Consider the following 24,681-nt stretch of genomic DNA (forward strand, 5'->3'; position numbering starts at 1 on the left):
TTTAAAATGCTGCACATCCCCTTAACCAATGACAAGGCATACCACAAGAAGTAAGAAAACAAACCGTTCATTGTTAGCACATCTGTACTGGGTGCTGGTGCACATGGGAAGGCATCGGGTCACACCTCCTATTTGGACAGTCAGGAAATGGTCAGGGCACTCACAGGTGTGTTCCCGGCCCCCGTGACGGATCAGGCACAGGTGAGAGCAGCCTCCATTGTTCACCGCACAAGGATTGTTTACTGTCAGACAAAGAGCCCCAAGTCAGTCAAACAATCTCAATTAACCGCAGCTGGGTAAGTACAGACCAGGTGTTGTTCATCTTGTTCTTAATTACTATACTTAAATCAACTTAAAGTGGACATGTTGAGATAAGAAACAACTATTTCACGACAAAAAGCTCTTGAACACAAGATTTTAACTCACCAATAGGCTGTCTGTAAGGATGACATACATGGATGTCAAACGGTCTGTGAGTGGTGTTCACCAGCATCTGACGACTAGAGCCATCATATTTGTTGCCTTTCTCCACTGTGCGTGTGTTCCAGTCAGTCCAGTACACAGTGTCCTCGAACACAGTCAGGGCAAATGGGTGAGGCAAATCTCCATCATACACTGTGTGTCTATGTTGACCATCCAAGTCTGAGTACCTGGAAAAAGAAATGAAAAGTTCCAAGTCTCACTGCATCTGCTGTAGGCAAAAACAGTGTGATCACATCCTGACATTTTACTTACTCGATGTAACTGAGATGAGCGTCAGACCAGTAGAGCTTGTCGTTAGTGTAGTCGATCGTGATCCCGTTGGGCCACTCTATCTTGGTGGTGATGATGGCTACTTTGTTGGTTCCATCCATTCCAACACGACCTATGAAGGCTTTGTCTCCCCAGTCTGTCCAGTATACAAATCTAACAGGGAGCCAAGAAAACTGCTTTAGATCACACAACATCGATATACATCTGAAGAAAAGAGAATCCATACTTCTGAACAAAAACCTTTCACTAATTTTCACTTCACTTTCATTCACACTTCACAGGATGAGAAAAGAAAGGCTGATGATGTATTGTTTAATGAATAAATAATAATAAAAAAAACACTTTTTATCTCACAGATTTCTTAAACACTTCCTCAAAATAACTGTGTGATTTGGTACCAATTTTAGATAGTAAATAAGTATTTCTGCAATTTAATTTCCCAGCATCAAAAAAACAGAGACCAGTAAATCGGCAGTATTGGGCTTGCCTGTGTATTTATCAGACTCTTATCATTAAGACTTAATTCATTCCTCCTAGCCTCTGACTCACCCATATTTGGGATGCAGCACAATGGCTCTGGGGTTTTCAAAGCAGTAGGTATTATTGGCATCAACGCAGTGTTCAGCCAGTTTCTTCACAAATCGACCATCCAGTTCAGACACTTTGAGACAATCCAAGAAGCTGTCAACCCAGTACAGTTTCCTGGCTATCCAGTCAACGGCTAGGCCCTCCCCATGCAGAACTCCATTGACCACCACCTCTCTGCTACTGCCATTGAAGAACATTCTCTCAATCACTCTGCGGCTCACATCAATCCAATAAAGCCGCTTGTCAACACGATCAAAGTCCATGGCCACCACACTGGTCAGGCCCTGCAGGATCAGAGAGTAGGCCTGCCCGTCTGTTGACAGGTTCCTAAGGTAATAGCGGTTGCTGAAGATGAGGTAAGGTGAGATGTTGCTGTTCTGACGGCAGCTGCGGCCGTCCGGCTCTCGGAGGAATCCAGGGGCGCACTTGCACACGTAGGAGCCGATGGTGTTCTCACAGATCTGGCTGCAGACGCTTGGTGTCTCTGCACACTCATTGACATCGTCACAGGTTTTGCTGTCAGACATGAGGCGGTAGCCAGGACGACAGGTGCAGATGAAACTGGTGGGTGTGTCGGTGCAATTGTGATCACAGTGATGGATGGATGGGTCTGTGCATTCATTGACACCTACATTCACAGAAGCACAATATCAACAAAGTTATTCAAGTCATCAGCAAAGACTTTTCTCCCATCAGAACAACCTGTATTATTTGTGTTCCTCACTTCTTCTTTGTTTGTTTACAGTAAATTAATTACAGTTAAAACAGTTAATTTGATCTATGCTGCAGCTCATCATTCTTGTCTTTATATTAAATATACGATGCTCAGACATGATCAGAATCGTTTATTTCAAGCTCAGACATTAGACAAGTATTATCTACCTGCAGCATTTATATTTGGCAATCATTGGTATTACAGAAAGCACAATTATCCAAACTGATGACAAATTATGGTACAGTGGTATTTCTCCGTTTTTCCCCACACTGCCTCCAGCACTTCATGGGCATCTCCCCTAGAGGGAGCATGCGCCAGTTGGAGAAACCCAATAGCAGACAAACAGTGAAGAAACTGAAGGTTTAAGAGGATATTATTCACAGCAGAACTGTGCTGAAATTCTCAATCACACTCACCGCATCCCTTCTCGTCGCTGTTGTCAGAGCAGTCATCGTTCCTGTTGCACACCTGGCTGAGGGAGATACAGTGTCCATTGTCACATCTGAACTCTCCAGGGGGGCAGGTGGGTGCTGGTGTGTGGCACATGTGCTCCAGCTCATCAGACTCGTCCCCACAGTCATTGTCGCCATCGCAGACAAAGTCATGGGATACACAGCGGCCATTCTGGCAGGTGAACTGGTGTTGTTGGCACGCCTGGTAGGTGCAGCCCTGCTCATCACTGCTGTCCCCACAATCATTACGTCGATCACACCTAATTTTAGAAGACAGGCCACAAAAGATGATCTCACATTGCTGGACACTCTGATTACAGATGTAATTTAAGATATTTTGAGTTCCTTGATCTCACCTGTAGGAGCTGCGTATGCAGAGGCCATTGCTACAGGTGAATTCATTGATGCCACAGGATCTGCGCGTGCAGTTTTGATGTTCATCTAATGCGTCTGCACAGTCTGCGTCTCCATCACACACCCAGTCACGTGGGATGCATTTCCGCTGAGGTGGTTGGTTGTTCACACAAGTGAACTCTGCCCTTGAACATGTGCGATTGGCTAGAAAAAAAAATGAAATCAAGCAGGGGGATTTACAAGAAATGAAATAATGATGGTGATGACCCAATGTCAACCTGCATTTTTGGCAGTCCAAATAGCCCAGACTGCATTTCAAAACATGCAGCCGTGACTTCAGATTCTTTATCCATCTAATGTGATTGATCCACATTGTTTGAAGTGAGCCTCCTACAGAGGCTCAGGCAGTGCTGAAGTCTTTAGCTTCAGGCATCTTATTGTTGGAGCACACATTGGTGAGACATAAGAGTCTTGATCCACCCTGAGCCAGGAAGCCAGAGAAAGGAGACATGCACAAAGTAACGAGTGAGGCAGGAGAAATCAGGAATGTCAGCTCCTTGGAATGGAGACCTTCTACAGGAGACTAAGATGCCGGGCACTGACGGCCAGTGTCTCCCACACAACACTCCCTCAGTGGTGTGTATCCAAATCCATCAGCGTCCTGAATAATGAGAGGATGAGGGAAGCAGGAACGGCCAAAGTGGAGGTGATAGGGAACAAGAGGATGGGCTACAAGGGGAGTGGGAAGTGGGAGGATGCAGAAAAGGATGAGGAAGAGGACAGAGAGACAAGCGGAAAGAGAGAAAGTATAAGAGGTAATGAAAGGACACATACCACAATTATGCCTCTGGTCTTCATCACTCATGTCGCCACAGTCATTGTCCCCATCACAGATCCAGGATGAGGCAATGCACCTGCCATCATCACAGCGAAACTGATCTGTGTTGCAGGTTCTGACCAGTGTGGCTGCAGAGACAAATAATATAACATTAATCTGTAGATTCTCTGATTTAATGTCTTGTGTCAAATAATGTATATTCAAGACAAATTATTAGCCCTTTTTTGTAACCAACTTTTTTTTTCCTTTTTGTGATTGCCAATTATCACAGGTGCCTCCCCCACTGCTTTTCAACTAATAAGCAAGGCACAATAAAACACTGGCAAAGCTTTCAAAATAGTCATGGCAACTCCACATTCCCATGCATGGTGAGCTATCTAAACAAAAGCCAAAGTGAGGCTCTGTAACCCCTGGCGGACAAAGGGAGGGGGAGGTGCTGTTTGTCAGAGGACACTGAGGGGCGTCACCACAGAGGAATGCAGCACACAATAGGAGGCCTGACTGACCACATCGTCAACAAAGAAATACACCACTGACTCACACTCACTGCTACATCACTCACAGCACTCTCTCACACCAGCACACAGATGCAGATTGGCGGACAGACACAAACACACAATAACTGAGCAGCTGATAATAGGGCGGGGGCAGACACACAAAGCCAGCCGGTCCATTTTGGGGGTGAGAGAGTTGTGCGACACTCACTGCAGGAGAGGGGTTCATCAGAGCCGTCAGCGCAGTCAGCCCCTCCATCACAGTACCAGTGGGCGGGGATGCAGCGGCCGCTGGAGCAACGGAACTCACTCTGGGAACATGTGGATGCAGCTACGTAGAAGATGAAAGGATGCCTGAAATCACTTTGAGGACTTGTCAGCGCAGGAATCTTAACATGCTGATGATACGAGTGGGATAAATTTATTTCTGAAGTCTTTTTTTTTTTACCCAGATTATGAGGATTAAATACACACACAGGAAGCAAACAATATCTAAAATAATCAAGTCCTAGTGTGACAAAAAAAGTCGCTTTTTGGAAGTGATTCACAGTAACAGCAGTTTTCTATGCCCATGAAGAATAAAAAATAAAATAAAATATGAAAATTCGGTCATTCAACACTACACCAGTCAACCATGACACTAAAGCATGATGATTTATAAGTAAATATCAAATTTACTTAGAGTTAACTATTTAGTGTTTATTTTGTAGGAATAGTTACTGACTGAAGGAGGGAGTGATTTTTGACACGAGTGGCGAGATACTTTGTCTCTTTTCTCAGCAGACATTCTGACTTGTTATAACAGGGAAAGCACAGGTGTGATTAATAATATTTATGATAGCTCCATAAAGCCCAGCGAGCCAGCGCCAGTGACACTGCATTCTGAGCACCAGCACCCTGAAACTGATACACCTAAATAGATTCCAGCCATAATTAATGTTACTAATTTCAACGATTGCTTTTTCTGTCAAAATATCTGCTGTGAAAAGACTATAACTACATGAGATAATTTGCATACTGAATACAGCAACAGAAAATATGAAGTCGCGACTGAAAAAACAATTAAAAATAACATTGCTTAATCCTGAATCTGCTGCTGAACTCACCACAGTGAGTGGGGCTCTCGTCGCTCATATCCCCACAGTCGTTGTCTCCATCACACAGGTATGAACGTGGGATGCAGATGTTGGTAGACTGACATTTCGTGTGCTCTGGCTGGCAGGTTCTCTCCGCTGAGATAATCATAAATTAGAACACATTTACTGTAAGTAACAACCGCTTCGATTTGAACATTTGCCTCTGTTTCATTTCTGTGGCAAACTTACGGCAGTTCTGTTCATCAGAGGTGCCGTTGTCATAGCAGTTGTTGATGCCATTGCAAACATAGTCCTTTGCAATACAGCGGCCATTGTTGCAGGAAAACTCTGTGTTGGGGTCACATGGCCTGAACAGACAACCCACCTCGTCACTATTGTCTCCACAGTCGTCATAGTGGTCACAGCGGTAGTGGTAGGGCACACAACGGCCATTGCCACAAGTAAACACTGTAGGCTCACAGGTGTGGAAGGCTGCCAATCAGAATCAATAAGAGGTCAGAGCTCTGGCCAATAGAGAGTGAGAGCTGGAGAAAGGCGGCTGATATACACATGCTGTGGAAATTCATTTTACCTGACAAGGCAATAAAGGATGACAGCACCTGTGGGACTGCATGCAAAGATATAAGCACATTGATTGACTTGTTAGAGTTGATTTGTTTTAATACTGTTAATGGAAATTGAATCATGAGGTGCAAGCATACACACCAACATAGTTGAAGTCAGGTTTAGGTCCTGAGAAAGAGATTTGTTAAAGTGAAAATACAGAGTTAGTGTTATTAAGGGAATAGGGGAGAGTTCTGATTCACTCATGCAGGGGGACTAACGAATCTAAGAAGGCCACTATCGCTAATAATCAACAGAGAGATTTTCGATAACCCAAATAAACACAAAATGAAGAACATACATGAATAACGAACAACATTAATTCAGGCTCTTTTAGGAACAACCTACCACAGACTCTCTCCAACTCATCGCTGCCATCTCCACAGTCGTTGTCATTGTCACATTTCCACTGGGCACGAATACAGCGGCCATTCATACAGGTAAACTGGCCTGGCTGGCAGCGGGTCCCATTATCAGGGATACAGTGCTTGTTGTCAGCCAGGTACCAGCGGCCCTCTGATGGACATTGACACTCAGCCCCATTGGGTCCTAACAAGATAAACCAGCACAGAACAGTTTAGACAATTACTTGGGGTTAGTTTTACATTGAAAAACAAATTGACAGTATGAAACTGCTTGTACCTGGTGTACAGATGTGGCTGCAGCCTCCATTGAACTGCTGGCAGGGACTATCACACTGCTGTTGCTTCCTGCTGGCTAGAACATGGATGTCCATTGGCCGAGATGGAAGGTTTTGAATCATGGCCCGCTGGTCAGAACCGTCATGCTTGTTGGCACGATAGATGCTACGTGTGTTCCAGTCAGTCCAATAGATGAAATGGCCAAACATGGTCATAGCAAAGGGGTAGATGGCTGTGCTGACTATGACCTCCCGATTGGACCCCGTGAGAGAAGACCGCTCAATCTTCTGTCTGATGGCAGAGCAAATAATGAGAATAGCGGTAGCTTTGTGGTGTAATAAACAAAACTGAGTATATATTTCAACAGAGGAATTTTTCCAAATCTTACAAGCTGGCATCTGCCCAGTAGAGTCTCTCTTCTTCATAGTCCAGGGTCAGTCCATTGGGCCACACAAGACTGCTGTTCACAATCTCTGCTCTGAAGTTCCCACCTAAGGTAGCACGTTCAATCTTTGCATGGGTTCCCCAGTCTGTCCAATACATGTATCTATGCAACAAGGAAGGATTCGTCTTTAATCTCAATTTAATCCGATGAACAAAGAAAGTGTGTGTTGCGTTACCCTTACCCCCTGCAGGGATCCAACATGATTGCCCTTGGCCTGGACACATGGGCTATAATAGTCCTTTGAGAGCCATCCACTGACATGGAGCTGATGCTCTGGTTGACATAGTCACTGTAATAAATTCTTCGGTTTATCCAATCATAAGCGATGCCATCAGGAGCTCCTAGATCTGTCCAAAATAAGATCCAAAGCAACATCAGTAGCATCACTGCTATCAATTCCTACATCAATAAAAATCCCCCAAGGAACAAATAAAAGTTTGTACTGAAGGTGCAAAACCTACCTGATGCTACCAGTACAGGAGTTGCCGTGGGAGAGGACAGGCTTATGTAGCTGATCTTGCTTGCTCCTGCGCCCGAGCTCTGTGTGAAGTAGATCCTCCTATCTGTGAGATCAAAATCCAGTGCCACTGAAGTACGAGGCACATTGACCACAGGGAAGGGCAATCCATGGTCGTCAGGATCGAGGCGCAGACTGCGCACTGTGCTCTCAGTGGTGTAAATGAGATAATCATCCCTTGACACCACACAGCTCTCATTATCTGCTGCAAGGTTCCCAAAAGCGCAGCTGCATTTTTTGTTCTGGTCACCTGTGCCAGACCCCGGGAGGGCGAAGCAGAAGTGGGCACAGCCTCCATTAGCCTCTACGCAGGGGTTGTAGTTAAGCTCCTGGGCAGTGGTAGGCTGGGTATGCTGGTCAAAGATGGTGACGTCCCTCAGCATGTTGATATTGTCTCTAATGACAGCGGGCTGCTCTGTGCTGCCAGGCTCTTTGCTTGCTTGGAACACCTTCTTGAGATTTCTGTCCACCCAAATGATGCTATTCTCAAACACTGTGATTCCATAAGGAGTTGGGTAGCGACTGCCATACCTTACTATTTCTGCCTCCCCTCCTTGAGGGTTGACTCGGGCAATCATATCGAGGGAGTCATCCACCCAGTATACATAGCCAGTTTGCCAATCCAGAGCGAGACCTCGTGGAGTAATAATCCCAGACGACACTAAAACCGTACGGTTGGTTCCGTCCAAGAGTGCTCGTTCAATTTTGGGGTTCTGACCATAATCAGCCCAGAACAAATATCTGTTTCTGGGATCCACCACAATGTGCCGTGGCATGTCCACCTGGGTCTTCAGCAGCACCCTGCGGAAAGTGGTATTCAGGCGGAGCACCTCCACATATGTCTCAGTTAGGAAGGCGTTGGTGAAATACAGATTCCCTGAGGAAATAATCCAGTATGTAAAGTGGCATCGTACATTTGTAAGTCATGAGAACATGAGGTCATCAATCACAAACTGCTAACTATGATGGGTCACAATTAAAGCATAAATTTTACTAGCTGGCATTATGATGGTGTTATGAATAGATAACAGATTTTCTGTTATTCTATCAGTTATTGTGATGCAATTACAAATGAGTAACAAGCAAACAGATTTCCCTGCCTGCAGCTGTCTCTGTTTTTCCTAAACCAACTAATGAAATCGTCTCTCCTGTCACCTGTGTAAGACTGATGTCTGTTCAGTGAGTCTGGCACTGTCATAAAGCTTCTTAACTTTGCCATGCAGTCTGCTGTCTGAGGTTTGTGTCATGCACTAGTTCAAACTGATCTGGGCTTTGGTTTTCTGGTTTGCATCAACAGACTAAGAGATTGTTGCAGACACAAAAGTCATATACATCAGCAAGCTAAAAGATATTGAATATAAGCAAAAAACAACAGAAGTGGTATAAATGTGGTACAATTAGCAAAAAATACATGGAAATTACTTGATCATGTTAATATAATATACTGTAAGCTTTACACACTTGCTAGTGTTTTCAGAATGTTAAGCTGCCTACAATGAGAATGGGAAGTATGTCTTGTGATGAACAAATTTAAATAATAATGAAAATACACAATATAGACCATTCTAACAGTTACAGTGTGTCTGCTGCCAAAGCTAGAGTGGAAAACCATAGACAGTGTAACCATCTATTATACATTCCACAATATAAGGGTAAGATGCTTTGATGGTGGTGAACTTAATCTTTTAATCATCAGTTTCAGTACCAATACCGACATAACATCCGTGCTAAGTGTTGTACTTTACATGGATAAAAATATGACTTAATATGAAGATTAGAAATGCAAAAAGGAGAGCACTGAATGGATGTATAACAAAGATCCTAAAATAGGAGACTTAGTTACACGCTACTTACAGTGTGTGGTTACACAAAACAAATACTTAATGAACACATTTGTGAGCTGGCATAGCAGCTTACCTGCAGCCCAGTCCACAGCAATGCCTCGTATCCCATTGCGTCCGATTCCAGATGTTACTACACTACGTAATCCTGAACCATCTGGCTTGATCCGTCTGACCCCGTTCTGTGTTGCCACAGTGCTGCTGAAGTCACACCAGTAGATGAAACCAGAAGCCATGTGTACATCAATGTGTAAAGCATTACGGCCTGCAGGAGGATAACCCAGTCATTAGAGGCCATTGTTGTTTCTTCAAACACAATAACCATGAACATTTCATACACAGTTTATGATTCCTCTACTCAGCATTTTAGAATTTTTTCTAATAAATCGATTCTATGCAACATCCAGTCATCGTAGGTAACTTATGAGAATCACTGACCTCTCCCAGCCACAGGCACCATGGCCTCAGAGTGGTCATCACCTTCCAGACTGAATCCTTTGATAGCAGACAGAGTGGAGATGACAACATAGGACTGGTAGGAAGTGCAGGTCCTGTTGTCAGCATTAAGTTTAAAACCTGTGGCACATGCACAGGTAAACAGACCCTGTGGCCGAGGCAGGCAGAGCTGCTCACACACTCCCATATTGTTAGTGCAGCCATTGGATGTACCTCCAGAGGCTGGGTTTGTAGAGAGAAGACAGTCAGATAAAGGCAAGGAGAAGCAACAACAAGCCAAAAAAACACTGAACGAGGATTATAATGTCTTCTTGTGTTACTCACTTTCTCGATAATGCACTTTCAGAACTCTGAGTCCAGAAACATTGTCTCGCAGCACAACCTTGTTGGCACCGGTGGACTTGTCCACACGCTCTATGACCTCAAAGTTGCGGTCAGTGAAGTAAAGATAGTTTTCATAGACAGCCACACCCCAGGGGTGAGACAGGCCTGTCACTATGGTGACACGGTTACTCCCATCTGGATCACCACGCTCAATCTGTGAAGATTCACATGCCAGATTGGCAGTCAAACATGACACGTTTGTTGTGTACAATTACAAAAGATGATTACATATCATATATTGTGTTTATCAGAATGTAATAAAATGAACAAATGGTGATCATTCAGAGCTAAGACAGTGAGGACCTACCATGCCAGTGCTTGTGACAGCCCAGTACAGTTTGTTTTCTTGGATGTCCACAGTGAGGAACTCAATGTGATCTAGGTTGTTGGTGAACAGGGTGACAGGGTTTAAGCCATCCATGTCTGCAGATGCCACCTTGGCAGGGATGCCGCTCTCTGTTCCCTGGTCTGTCCAGTACAGTTTGCTTTGAAGACATTCAAGAATGTATTAGTGTTTATGCCTCAGACATTACCAATTTAGTCATGGATCTCTATGCTTATCACTTTTTGATAGTCTTAGGTATACTTTATAGTCAAAGACCCGAGACACAAGTTGTCACTGTTGAGTGGAAAGCATGTACTTTTCAGGAACTCAGAACATCAGCTTTGCATTTAGTCAAATGAAAAGACACTTTCTGGGTTAATTCCCTGGGTTTTCAGAGGTTTTCATAAAGTTAGATAATTTTCTAAACCCACAGAAGACCAGATCATAGCTGTGTTCAAGTCCGAAAAAGTCTTATTACCCAAAGTCAGAGTTGCAGTGTTTAAATGTTCGAGTGAGAATGGGCGTCTTAGAAATGTCTTTCTTGTTTCTTGATTGTACTCTATTGTGCATTGCTCGGGTCTGAGTGTGCAGCGTGGTATTCAGTAACACAGGTTGAGTTCTCTCTAGAGGCAGAGCAGATGGCGATGAGGAGGCTGTTAGAGCTCAGTAGCTGTGGGGATGAGTGGCCATGCCAGGACTGTGTTAAATGGGGCTTACCCACGTGCTGGGTCCACTGCGATGCCAACAGGACTGCCTGCGCCAGTTGGAGAGCCGTTATTTGTGATCAGAGTTTTCCTGTACTGTACCTCCCCTCTTAACTTCAAAACCTGGTCAAGGGCAAACACGAACAGGTGCAATTATTGCACTGCATAGCTGTGTTGCGATCCACTTATTTCCATCTATTTTCTGTTTTCCTATTACTAACGCAGTCACAAATATTATTCATTTCAGTAATTAAGTAATAATGAAGGGTAACGTTTTGTATGTAACACCTCAATCGACTGTGTGGCTGGATTGGTGTAGTACAGGTTCTCTGTTATCCAGTCCAAGGCCAGGCCGACAGGGGAGCCAAGGATAGCTGCTGGGGCAAACTCTGTCCTGTTAGTACCATCTGACTTCACCCTGTGGATCTCACCCTGGTGGAGAAAGGAAGACAGATTAATCTTAACCACTGCTGAATGTGGATGTGCAGAATGAATCTTGTGTTTTCCCACAATGTTATCATTGAGTTTTTATTGTGTATTTTTACTGTTGACTCTAATCTCACAGTTGACCTTGGAGGACAACTTCATTCTGAATCTAACTGTGACATGTACAGTATATCTCTTGTATACCTAATAACACCGCATCTCTGCAGAAGTTCTCTGTTTACTGTAATAGGAAACTAGAAATAGTGTCTTTAGTAGGTAACTTACTGGGTGCTCCACCCAGTAGATGGTGTGGTCCTTGTCATCAAAGTCAACATCATAACCATTCTGAAGCCCAGCAACAGGGACCATAGCATCATTACTCTTGTCATCTGGGTTCAAGGAAATGCCATAGATGATGCTGTCTCTCACAACCACCAGGAAAGGATCTTCAACTAAAAAAAAACAAAACAAAAAAACAATAATGCAAAGCAGCCAATGGACAATGACTAAGAATACATTCAAACTGCTCTTCCTAAAGTAAAACAACAAACTAAAGGCTACGTCACTGCAACTTCTGGATTAAGAACAAGATACTTAAACACTGGAACATTTTTCTGAAGACTGTGAATTAATCAATACTTTAGTTGTTACTGAAACAGAGCTAGGAAAGCATTTTTCCTGGATGTGGATTTAGCCCCTTGTAATGCGAAACTAAAAGTTGCTTTCAGTGTGTGATGCCTGTTGCAAAACTGGGACCCTGAGCGAACAGGCCTTTATCTATAAAGAGGATTGACTGGTGAAAGTTGTTTCCACAATCTGATTTGCTTTGTCATCAGAGATTAGAATCAATGAATGGTTGTGGGGCATTTTCATTCTTGGATAATCATTGGCCTCAGGGAGAGACTGTGTGCAGCTTGGCTTGAATGGGCTGAAACCTGAGATGAGTTAAGCTGTTGACCTAAGGAGGACTCCTTGGACTTTGAATTAAAGGTCCCTTGTCTTCTTGAGACCTTGAAAGACATGCTTATATGATTCTTAATTTTTGGACTGGACTGGAACAGCAGTTTACAAGAGAACCTAAATGGGAGACTGTTGACAAGCAGCTGGATTGATTTATAATAAGAGTTAAGTGTTTTCAAAGATTTCTCCTCTCCAACATTGAGATGGCTGCAACTAAAGACTGCAAAAACCATCATTTCCACAAAAACAGGTTTTCTCTTTGCTCTAAAATGAATATCTTATGAGTACATCAACTTATCAGGTGCATCTGAGCAGACTTCCTTTTTCATCAAACTGAGTGATGAGTGTTTTCCTCCATTTGGTAGGATGCATACCTCTGGCGCAGGTGATTTGGTCTGCTGCCAGTGTCCAGCCTGAGGGGCAGGCACATGAGTAGTACCTCGGTCCCACAGCAGAAAGCAGACAAATATGAGTACAGGGACTCCTCAAGCAGTGATTTTCACCTAAAAGTGTCAACCCACACATGCACAGACACACAAACACACAGACATACCAGCAAAAAGTCAACAGACTACTCTTCACAGGTTCTCTGTTCTTAAATGTATTAAAAAAAAAAAACAACGGACCTGCTGTAACAGAGATTGGTTAATGTACATTATCTTTGCATACCTGCTGGCTGCCTGGCTGGGTGTACTGCCACCAGACCCATGGGCTGAGGCAGGTTGAACAGCATCACTGTCTGGTTCTCCCCATGCCACTTATGGGCTCGCATCACACGGTTGATGTATCTGTCGGTCCAATACACAAAATCCTCAAAAATGGTAATTGCGTGGGGATGTTGCAGTACCTTTTCATAGAGAGTAGCAAAAGAAAAAAATGTGTCTTACACATACTATTCAAAAGGAAATTGAATGTGTTCAGAGTCTTTCTTCTCATGCACTCACCAGGTCACTGGCCAGAACTTGTTTCCTGTTGTTGCCATTATAATCGCAGTAGTCAATGAAATCCAAGTAGGCGTCAGCAAAGTACAATAAATTGTTTGGATAGTCTATGGTCAGACCATTGGGCCAGTACAGCTTGTTGCTTATGATAACAGTCCTCAATTTCCCATCCATGCTGGCCCTCTCAATGCGGGGGTTCCTCCCCCAGTCGGTCCAGAACATCAGGTGAGCGCTGCAAAACAAATGGCTAATCTGTTAACACCAGCTGCTTTGATAATGAAAAGCAGAGACCAAATCATTCCACGACACACAGATCAAAACAAACATTATCTCTCTGCTCGTCACTGACCTGTCCCTTGGGTCCAGCACCAGGCCCCGGGGATTGGTGACATTTTCACTGATTAATACAGTGCGGTGGGTGCCATCCAGTTTAGACACTTCAACTGTCTCCAAGACGTAGTCAGTCCAGTACAGGTTCCTGCCCACCCAGTCCACGGCAAGGCTCTCTGTTACAGTCACCCCACTGTCAAATATCTGTCCAAAAGAGACTCATACTTAGTACACTACACGCTACATGCAAAGCTGTGAATAAACAAAGAAAGTTTTAGTGTAATATGTCTGTGGTGACAAAAAGGAACAAAATAACTCACCACGATTCTGTCACTGCCATTTTTATTAGCACTCCAGATTCTGTCCTGGCTCGTGTCAGACCAGTACACACGGTCCGTGACTGAGTCAAAATCTAGGGCCACAATGTTGCGTCCGTCTCGAACCAGTGAGCGGACCACATTGGGCTGAGTAGTTATTTCATCTTGCACAATCTGATTTCGACTGGCCACTAGCAAGAATGCCTGACGAGAATCTGTAAACAGACATAAAATCTCTGTTAACTATTTTTCATGTCCATTCTCATGCTAATAAGAGCACTTATCAGCTTTTCCATGTCTACTAAAACTCTACGACAGCACTGTTAAATAGACCCTACTCAAATGGCAATCCTTGAGGAATGCACTTTTGTCCAAATAATGACCTATTGTACTGCAAGGCCTTTCAGCAGGTTATCTGTGTGGAAGAGGAGCTCATGTCAGGCACGCTCCCCATAAACAGCCCTTTGTTGGTGATTATGTCCTAATTACACCAGTGATGGCCAGTGAGTGACATATATGTTATTTGTCTTATCTAAAGAAATCAGAGCAGCAAAGAGAGACAAGGGAGAAGAAAGACAGTCTGTCAGTCTGAAAGTCTGGGGGCCAAGCTCCCCCTTAATCATGGCTCATTCCTGTGAGCATGGTGGAGAAAACTGAGATATGTGCTGTATAGGCAAATCATCTTGACAATGAAATTACTGTAGAACTGAACATTGGTCTATTCCCTATGTCACTGCATTATGAAATTATAATATGATTCCAGCTACCAGGGGAGCAATAAGTTTCATGCACAGAAGGTTTAAGTCATGTCCCCCCTCACCTGAGGCCTTGCAGGTGTGCTGGTCTGCTTCGAGAGTGTAACCGTCCTGGCAGTGGCAGCGGAAAGAGCCTCTCTCATTAAAGCAGTGCTGGCTACATAGTCCAGGGGGATTACACTCATCTACATCCTCACAGGTTTTGGAGTCATTGCTCAGTTGGTAACCCACAGGGCACGTGCACTGGGCCCCAAACGGTCCTTGGATACAACCGTGGGTGCAGCCAGCATTGTTGTCAGAACAGCTCTCCTGATCTGAGTTGAAAGAAGGGAAAACACAATTTAGAACCCAAAAATTAAACCATGGATATGATAACTCATATAACACAAATATAAAATCTACTAATTTACATAATTAATATACATCATATACACATACATATACATTAATGAACAATAAAGCACTAACTACAAACACTAATATGAGCCAGAACTATTTTTTATCAATACTAATATGCACACTCTACTGACAACAAAATTTTTGTTTGATCATGTTTTGAAAAAAATCTAGAAAAATCACAATAGTAGATACTGTGTTTGATGAAAATGAATCAAAACTACGCAGCATTTCTACCAGTGATTGAGAGTTTGTTCCTACCTGGCAAAGGCTCATCTGAAAGTAGTGAGAAAGGCAAGAAAGGAAAATCACAGATAATTTTCAGGTTAATACAGGTCAAATCACACACATGCATGATTTTCACACAAGAATCCAGAGACAAACAGATAACATTTGAACAAAATTTCTGTGAAATGAAGTCCTTCCTGTTTATAGAATACAGGCAGTAAAAGAATGTCAAATAAAATCTAGTCAGAGTTTGATCCTGTTTGTCATGTGATATGAAAATTTTATTAAACTTCAGGAGACCGACAAACAGAGCTCAGACTTACTGCAGAGAGGAGACTCGTCAGCACCATTGGGGCAGTCAGGAGTGTTGTCACACACTGTTGTGAGGTTGATGCACACACTGTGGCCAGGGCACTGCCACTGCCAGCTTGGACATCGGAAAGGTGGGGTTGGACAGTCTCTTTCATCGCTCATGTCCCTGCAGTCGTTATCCCCATCACAAATCCAGCTGCGTAACACACAGTTTCCGTTGTCACACCGGAAGAGTGTTGAGGGGCAAGTGCGAGGTGGACAGGCGTGGTGTTCGTCGCTGCCATCCTCACAGTCTGGGTGACCATCACACTCCCAGGTGGACGGGACACAGCTCCCATCTGACTGACACTGGAACTCACTCTCATGGTGGCACATTCCTGGGGGCCTGGTAGCTGGGATACATTAGAAAACACCACAGACAACATGTCAGCACAGTCCAAAACTCTGTGAATGATTATGCAGGACTGAGTAATACTTCAGTATTATAATCAATATTTAAACACTTACGACAGGCTTGCTCATCTGAGCGATCACTGCAATCAAAGACTCCATCACATCGGTAGTAGGAGTTGATACACTGGTGACCACTGGAGCACTTGAACTCATTCATAGTGCAGTTGTAGACTGAAAGATCCAGTTGAGTAAGTCAAATCGGTTATTCAATATTTCTGCAGTTTTGTATATATGCTGAGCTCAGGTGTTGTGCAACACAGGTGATCAATAACAAATAATAAATAAGCAGAAATACATTTAATAGATTTTATCAAACACACCCTTGTGTAAAAAGACCTCAAGTGTTATAAGTAAGCATCAGATCAGACCTGCAAGTAGGTTTATGTTCAGAGAGAACTGAAATCCAGAAAGGTACTCACTGCATCCCTGCTCGTCCGCCCCATCAACACAGTCCCTGTCGCCATCACAGACATAGTTAGGGTCTATGCAGCGGTGGTCTGGGCACTGAAACTGTCCTGGATGGCATGTGCTTGCCAGATCTGTCACCACAAATAGTTAGACAACAAAATGAGTTTATGAATTGATCTCCTGGCCTTTCTTGGCCAACACATACAATGAACAAGTCTTAGTTTAAAATATTTATTTTGTTTTTTGAGTCACCCATTTTCCTATTAGTGGACCTGACGTAAGAATACATCTGCACATTGTCTGATCCTAGACATACTAAGAGGCATCCAAGAAATAATACTTGGAAACAAGACTTCCAGGAGTATTAAACTCACTCTTTAGACATCAAATATTTCATTTTCCAATCTTTTTTCCAGCTTATTTGAGATATTTGGCCTGTTCTTGCCTGTTTTGTCTTTAGACTAAACAAAACAAGTAGCAAATCCTCTAAAACATTATATTGATAGCCTCTATGGGGATACTCACGACAGTCAGCTTCATCTGAACTGTCCCCACAGTCATTATCAGTGTCACAACGCCAGGTATGTGGGATGCAGCGGCTGTTGGAGCAGGTGAACTGATTGGCAGGGCACGTTCCAGGTACCCGCGTAGGGCAGTTTAACTCATCGCTGTTATCAAAACAGTCATTGTGCCCATCACAGCGCCACGCTGCAGGCACACAGCGCTTATTGGCACAGGTGAATGCAGAGGGGGAGCAAGTGTTGTCTGAAAATAAAAAAAAAAAAAAAACATGATGAACTTAATTAACTATCTTAACATTAAACTGCCAGTGGCATGAAAATGTTTTTTACTTTTGTCAGGCCAGTATAATAAGCTGGATTGAGAAAAAGCATTACTGTTAATTCCACAGTTGACTTCATCACTGTTGTCATGGCAGTCGTCAACACCATCGCATCTGTAGCTGTTTGGGACACATTTGCCGTTGCCACAGGAGAAGGAGTTGGCTCCGCACTGCAGTGTGGGGGGCTCGTTGGAAGGGTCTTCCACACATGTCTGCTGGTTGGGCAACAGTTTCATACCATACGGACAGCCGCACACCCTCTGTGAGTCTGGGGCTGGGAAGCAAAAGTGGCTGCAGTCTCCATTAGGATTCGTTTGCCTGTTGCAGAGGTTGGAACCTGAGAAGGACAGCGGAATGTAATTACCAGGAAAATGACTGACAAGTGCGATCCTCAGCCACGCATGAATAGTGGAGTGAGAAGAGCAGTGAATAAAGCTACTGACCAATCTGAGAGTTGGAGTTGAAAGACTTGACATGCATAATGTGGCTAATTCCTCTTCGGATAATGACCATCTCCCCACCATCGGTCTTGCGCACACGTACAATGCCACCCAGGCGCCAGTCAGTAAAATATGCATAGCCTTCAAGGGACAGGAGCAACAGAGCATAACCTCAGTTACTTTATCTGTCATCACATCCTGGTAACAGTAATAGCTCTTCTGACATGATTGCCATTTAAGGAAGCACAGTTGACAAAGCTCAGTTCAAGGCACGGATAGGGAAATTAACTCCCTCTTTACAGTATTTTCTTCATATGCATGATCCTATGCTGGAACTTTATAGGCTGCTTATTGTTTGTACCGTCAAAAATGGTGAGACCAAATGGATGGGAGATCTGGGTTATGCGGTCCAAGGAAATCCTGTTCTGTCCATCAAAATTGCTGTGCTCAATTTTGTCAAAGAAGGCATCCACCCAATACAGACGCATTGAGCTGGATGGAGATCAAAGCAGAGAGCAAGGGTTTGAAATCAGTTACAACAGTTGTCTGGAGAATAACCCAAAAAAATCATTGCTATAGGAACCATAATTTATGGGTAAAACAATGAAAAATTACATTCATCTTAAGTATAATGAAGATAATAAAATGGCATATTGACTGTTTTTAGTCACACGGCTATAGGATGTTTTACTCACCTCCAGTCAATAGCGAGGCCATTTGGCCAGCCAAGAGTAGTGTTTACAATAGACAGGGCATGTGACCCATCACCCCAAGCCCTCATAATCTTCGCTGGCCGGTACCAGTCAGTCCAAAAAATATACCTGACCAAGTAAAATAAACATCAAGCATCAGTGTCACACTGTATTTCATTAAAAAATGGACATACTTTGAATACTTTGAAACATCTGCTGTACCTGAGTGACAAAAACCATTTTTATTTAGATTTTATTTGGGATACTTCAACATTATAGAGCTTTTCTATTTAAGCCAACTTCTTAGTGTTGGCTACAATACTGGCCTTCAGGCTGGACTAATCTCAGCTGTTGGACACAGAGACCTTATGCCTTTGAGGCTACTGGAAATAACAGCTTATTCAAAATAAAATTTCATTTATCGGGTGGGGGCTTAATTTGAGGACCTTTTGAATGTGTGAGTACATCTTAAGATGCAGCATCAGCCATACATGATTGTTTTAACATAAACTTCCTTAACAGCAAACAAAGCTACAAATCAAATGGTTATCCTTGATTTACCCAATGAGGGGATGCACCACGATGGCCCTCGGGTTGTTGAGGTTACGTATGATAGCTCTCCTGGACTTATCAGCTAGCTTCATGACAGATATGCTCCTGTATCGTGGGTCGGTCCAGTAGAGGTTTTTTGAAATCCAGTCGTAAGCCAGGTCCTCCACTCCATCCACTCTATTGGCTGCGAGTACCTCCCTGCCTGTGCAGATCAAAGCAGTCAGACCACTGTTTAACACAGAGATGAAAGAGGAACACATTTAAATAAATAGGCTGTCAGCTTGCATTTTCCCCATGTGGACCGGACAGAAAAAACTAGAGCAGCTCCAAAAACAACATCACTGATCAGAGCAGTGTGTTTCTTTTTTTTGTGTGGTGTGACTGCTCATGGATTATCACATTAGTAACTACTTTCTATAGTTTGGAAATTAAATATCAAAACTGGTGGGTAAAACATCCTTGATTAGTCTGTCCTACTCATTTTCAGGTCATTAGTTTGAGATTTAAGTTGCTTATATGATCCATTTTCCACTGTCCATACTCTTGTCCTCTCCCTCCCCCATAGTACCAGTCGGCCCCATCAGGCACTCCCTTAACTCCCTGTATAAGCCTGGCTGAATCACATGGTAGAGCTCTCTGCTCGGAAAGCAATTATCCAAGGATGTAAGCACAGAGAAAATACTGAAAACATATTAGCTGCTGATAGTTTTTCATACTTCACATCGTGTCTTTCATTGTATATCAAGCTATCATTAGGTTGTGAATGTGTACAGTAATTCAGATATTTGAAACAATTCAGCTAAAGTGACAAACAAGATGCTCACCAGTCCCATCCACTTTTTGTTTATAGATAATATCTTTAGCTGTGTCTGAGAAGAATATAGCATCGTCTTCAGCACTGAAATCCACCCCAACAAAGTAGGAAGGTGATCCAGTGACAGGCAGGATGATGTCTTCCTGAGAAGAGAGGTTAAAGGGGATCCCCCTCACAGCCAGCTGGCTGGAGAACAGCAGAAACTGCCTCACAGCTGGAGAGGAAATCAGAAGACAATATGAAACAAGATAGGCATTCATGCCAAAGATATTCAGCCTCACAAAAACGTCATTAAACAAAAGAAAGGCTTAAGCGAGACAAAACTGCACAGGTGAGTTTCAGGTAAACTTTTACATCTTTAGGGTATTAAGTATAATTTTACACTTCAAACCAGGAAACACACTGAGTTCCATAAACAAATGACTGCAGTTTTCAGGGAAATGTTCTCTTACCAAAACATCGCTTGCCATCGGCATGTAGATCGTAGCCCATGCGACATTTGCAGCGGTAACCCAGTCCTCCGTTGTCACTCCGATGACTCAGAACACAGATCTGCTCACATCCACCTCTGTCTACACTACAAGGGTTTGTTACTGGAGACAAAAAAAAGAAAGAAAAAAAAGGGAAATGGCAAAGTTAATTATATAACTATAGCTAATTATGGGTTTCCCTTTAGAAACATTAGCAGTTAGATGGCAGAAAATTCTGGTATATTTACGCCATACTGCATAATGAATGAAGGAATCACAACCACTTTGAGGAGCACAAATGTGTCTCACTGTACGGCTTACCATATGGCTGTTTCAGCTGATGTATCACTGCTACTCCATGTGGAGTCTGAGATGTACTGTAAACAACTTGAGGACTGCCGTCTGTGAACTTGTTGGCTTTCATCACAGCCATCTTCGTCCAGTCCGTGAAATAGACACTGTGCTCAAACAGGCTGATGCCAAATGGGTGTGGGATGACAGCACCTCCATGGACCACTGTTTTTCTATTAAAGAATGTTGAGAACGTTGATTTATTACAATATAAATATTAGCCCTTATGGGTTTTTTTGTAAACTCACCTACAATGTTGTGTTATTTCTGAGGAATAACAGATGGCATATTTACCTATGAAGGCCATCATATGTTGCAGTTTCAATGTAGTCATAGCGACTGTCCACCCAGTAGATGCGCTTGGCCTCGATGTCCAGTGTGATACCAGCTGGCCAGCCCAGTTTACTCCCAATGATCCCATAACGGTTGGTGCCATCCATGAAGGCGCGCTCCAGGCCGGGCTGTCCGTTCAGTGCCTCCCAATCTGAGAAGAACATATACCTGTGAAAGGAGGTTAAATGTTTAATCCGTCAGTTCTCTCTGAGGTTTGATCATTTCATGAGGATGGATATGTACAACTGGGACCACAGAAAAAAACATTACTTGTATTCACTTGAGAAAACATATAGGAGACTTCCTTCTCGTTAATTAAGTCTTGCATCCACAGTATTATGTCACAAAGTGGGTGGCTGTGCTTCTCACCAAAGAGCTGTACATTAATTTACGATAAGCAATTTATCTGTAGCCACCTGGCTCTCCTCCCCCCTTGAACTATACTATTGGATTACAATGAGGGTCATCACTTACATTGCTTCTCACTAATCCACGCAGGGCAATCTGCTAATCTCACACACACCCCCCATTATTCTGTGCCAATGGAGCACGACAGATACTGTATGTGGGGTTTGGGAACGGCTGAATAGATGAATGAGTGGAAACTGGGAGATGTGCTTACCCAACAGTGGGGTCCACCGCTACTCCTCTTGGGTTTCCGAGGTTTTCGGTGATGAGTGTGACCCGGTTACTTCCATCAAAGTCCACCATGTCAATCCTGTTGACGCTGGCCTCCACCACATACAGTTTATTGTTCACCCAATCCACCGCCAAGTTCTCAGGGTAGTCAACTGATACATTTAAAACCACCTGCATGTTGGAACCGTCCATATCCACCGAAAACACCTGTACACAAAAGACACCATTGTTGACAGGAAATTAGCCCTGAGGTGACCACAGCTTCCAGAAATAAAGGACAGGTATTAAAGGTCACATTTTTTTCAACTGTGTCTTAATACAATAGTCATTGGTACCCTGAAAGTGTTATTGGTCAGTTTAATTGTTCCCCCCGCCCATACTGGCCACAAAGACAAAATGATGTCAGAAGGGGATTTTTTTTACATCAGTTTCAAGTGATGGGGGGGGGATCCGCAGTCCTTGTTCTGAGTATTTATTATGTCATTACTTCTGAACTATAGTTTTAGAGGGCAGTCTGAGTTGGACAAATCAAGTCAGTCTTTCAAAATTCTGATCTTTTTTGTACAAAATTCCCTCTTGATGCTTCAACAAATAGTGTTTCCTTGCTTAGAACTGCAAAAGGAAAGTAATACAATGAGGTAAATTTGAACTAAAAAGACTACAACTTCGGAAGATAGCCAAATGAGTTGTCTAATTCAGACTGCTGCAACCTCAGGCTAGCTTCGGTTGAACTTTGGAATACATTTTTACACAGAAGGTAGACCTTGGGTTTTTGTCCTCCATCATTTAATTGAGGGGATCACTTTGTGGCCGTTATGAATAGGACAAACAATCACAGTGAACAAAAACTATTTGTATTTGTACGGGCATGTGAGTACTGTTTTAAGATAGACATGAAAGAATGTGAACCTATCATGTAGGATCATGTAAGAGGAGTGTGTGGCAGCCAACAGCTAGCACGGGCATGAATGTGAAAGTAACAATAAGAAACATATTTAAGAGATAGAAAAAGCCAGAGACAGAGATATTATTTGTTTTCTTGTCTGATTGACTCTGTCTTGTTACATTTCTGTGAAGTAGTTTCCTGAACCTACTACTCTACTGATACTATGATGGCATTAGATTCTCAGACTGGAAGCCTTGGCACCATGCAGCTGGTACTGGGATACTGCTCTTAGCAGCTCTGCTTCCTTTGAAACAAGATCCAAGACGTTTAAAAAGCAGGATTTTCAACTGACCTGTTTAAAGAGAAATTGAAGATGTGGAAATAGCCTGGTAGTTTAACCTTTCCGGTTGCATTCACATGCCCTGTTTGTGCTTTGCCTCCTTCTAATCTGACATGCTGCCATGGAGGTGGCTGATATACACAGATGCCCAGTCACAGATATGTCCTGGCCTTTCAGAGCAGTGGCTGCAGTTCAAACCATCAAGGAGGCAAAGCATAGGCCAAAGAAAGACTTTTTAGCTGGCTAAAGAATGTATATAGATGGACGGTGCTGCTGAAAACAAATACACCGTGATTACTTCCAACAAGATCAAGTTCCAAAAATTGCACCCTGGTATGTGAACATCATACCATCCTATCAGACAGGTTTCAAGATTAGGCCATTTGGATTCCATTCCACATCTACTTCCCTTCATTATGACCCAGCCGCAAAGGAGCCAACAACTATCCCATTATTATAGTATCAACATTGCTGATATTTTAAAGGATAACTGAAAGAATTCAGTCCTGGCCAGTCCCAGTCTAACTCAAGTATTTCTTCAGACAAGCAACTGGTCTACTCCCTGTAAACTCTCACCCAGGCATAACAAAATATGGAGGCACACACTGCAGGAAAGAGGTTCAAATAACATTGGATATGGAAATTCAATTAAAAAAATACCTTGTTTTGAATGGTATCAGTCCAGAAGATTCTGTGGAGATTATAATGAAAGTCCACTCCCACTGCAACCCCTCTGTTCTGTGAATTAACCAAAGTGCGCAGACTGTTGCCATGGATGTCACCTATTAGCAAGTCTCTGCCGTTTGAAAATATCAAGGAAGGGACTCCAGCTGCAAAGGAAACAAAAGGCAACACATTACAAAACACACAGAACCAGAGCCTGATTTGTATTAAAACAGAAATCAGCTTGGCTGTGTCCATGCTCAACTACTCCTACTACTTTTTTGTAATCAGGGTTGCAAGATATAGTGGAAATTTACAGAATGTAGCACATTAATTCAGATCCCTGACTCTGACTAATGAAGGAACTTTCTAGCCACTATCATTACACACTCTTTTCACTAAAGCTAAAGGCAGAGAGGTCAGCCTCTCAGTCAACACTCTTTCTATGTTCCACAAAGGCAAGAGACTAACTAACACAACATTCAGCACGCAACAATGCACCAGAAAGAAACGCAGACGCTCAGTAAAGCAGCCACGGTGGTTGGCAAACAGGAAAGAAGCTATGCTAATGGGCCTCATTTGGATGGATCATTCACACATTCAGAATGTGAGCATACTGTATGTAAGACAATCGGTTCAAACAAAGAGGAAATGACACTAACTTGAGATGTCAGCTCTGCAGTATCTGTGCTGCTCCAGGACGTAGCCCTCTCGACAGCTGCAGCGGTGCGAGCCTATGCGGTCCTCACACTGCTGGTCACACACGCCCCACATCGAACAGTCGTCAAAGTCTTCAGCATGAAACCAAAGTCACAGCAGACGAGGATTAAATACTGATTTGTTTTGTTTTAATCAAACTAAGCTTTTAACACATTTTTTCAACAACAACTTAAAGCTGTAATGAGGCTTGATTCAACAAACATTCCC

At 43.2% G+C, this 24,681-nt stretch overlaps 1 protein-coding gene across 1 annotated transcript in view; it reads right to left on the reverse strand.

Moving 5' to 3' along the window:
• lrp2a (low density lipoprotein receptor-related protein 2a) overlaps positions 1-24,681 on the reverse strand; it is a 44,474-nt gene that overhangs the window by 11,443 nt on the left and 8,350 nt on the right. Inside the window, 47 exon segments of the mRNA XM_076747009.1 lie at positions 65-242; positions 427-650; positions 736-906; positions 1,303-1,969; positions 2,473-2,768; positions 2,865-3,066; positions 3,697-3,828; positions 4,406-4,525; positions 5,301-5,426; positions 5,520-5,762; positions 5,863-5,898; positions 5,997-6,023; positions 6,243-6,443; positions 6,537-6,826; positions 6,924-7,082; positions 7,162-7,327; positions 7,442-8,374; positions 9,415-9,603; positions 9,777-10,016; positions 10,119-10,332; positions 10,486-10,663; positions 11,221-11,330; positions 11,496-11,639; positions 11,919-12,085; positions 12,968-13,096; positions 13,263-13,440; positions 13,538-13,766; positions 13,884-14,068; positions 14,185-14,396; positions 15,002-15,250; positions 15,594-15,608; positions 15,884-16,264; positions 16,380-16,496; positions 16,745-16,864; positions 17,259-17,498; positions 17,630-17,911; positions 18,018-18,155; positions 18,376-18,506; positions 18,710-18,835; positions 19,268-19,460; positions 20,083-20,286; positions 20,525-20,665; positions 20,864-21,066; positions 21,188-21,394; positions 21,849-22,072; positions 23,752-23,921; positions 24,417-24,545. Of these exon segments, the coding sequence (XP_076603124.1) occupies positions 65-242; positions 427-650; positions 736-906; positions 1,303-1,969; positions 2,473-2,768; positions 2,865-3,066; positions 3,697-3,828; positions 4,406-4,525; positions 5,301-5,426; positions 5,520-5,762; positions 5,863-5,898; positions 5,997-6,023; positions 6,243-6,443; positions 6,537-6,826; positions 6,924-7,082; positions 7,162-7,327; positions 7,442-8,374; positions 9,415-9,603; positions 9,777-10,016; positions 10,119-10,332; positions 10,486-10,663; positions 11,221-11,330; positions 11,496-11,639; positions 11,919-12,085; positions 12,968-13,096; positions 13,263-13,440; positions 13,538-13,766; positions 13,884-14,068; positions 14,185-14,396; positions 15,002-15,250; positions 15,594-15,608; positions 15,884-16,264; positions 16,380-16,496; positions 16,745-16,864; positions 17,259-17,498; positions 17,630-17,911; positions 18,018-18,155; positions 18,376-18,506; positions 18,710-18,835; positions 19,268-19,460; positions 20,083-20,286; positions 20,525-20,665; positions 20,864-21,066; positions 21,188-21,394; positions 21,849-22,072; positions 23,752-23,921; positions 24,417-24,545 (9,616 nt within the window).

The sequence above is a fragment of the Chaetodon auriga genome, chromosome 13 (genome assembly GCF_051107435.1).
Source record: "Chaetodon auriga isolate fChaAug3 chromosome 13, fChaAug3.hap1, whole genome shotgun sequence".
NCBI classification, from domain to species: domain Eukaryota; kingdom Metazoa; phylum Chordata; class Actinopteri; order Chaetodontiformes; family Chaetodontidae; genus Chaetodon; species Chaetodon auriga.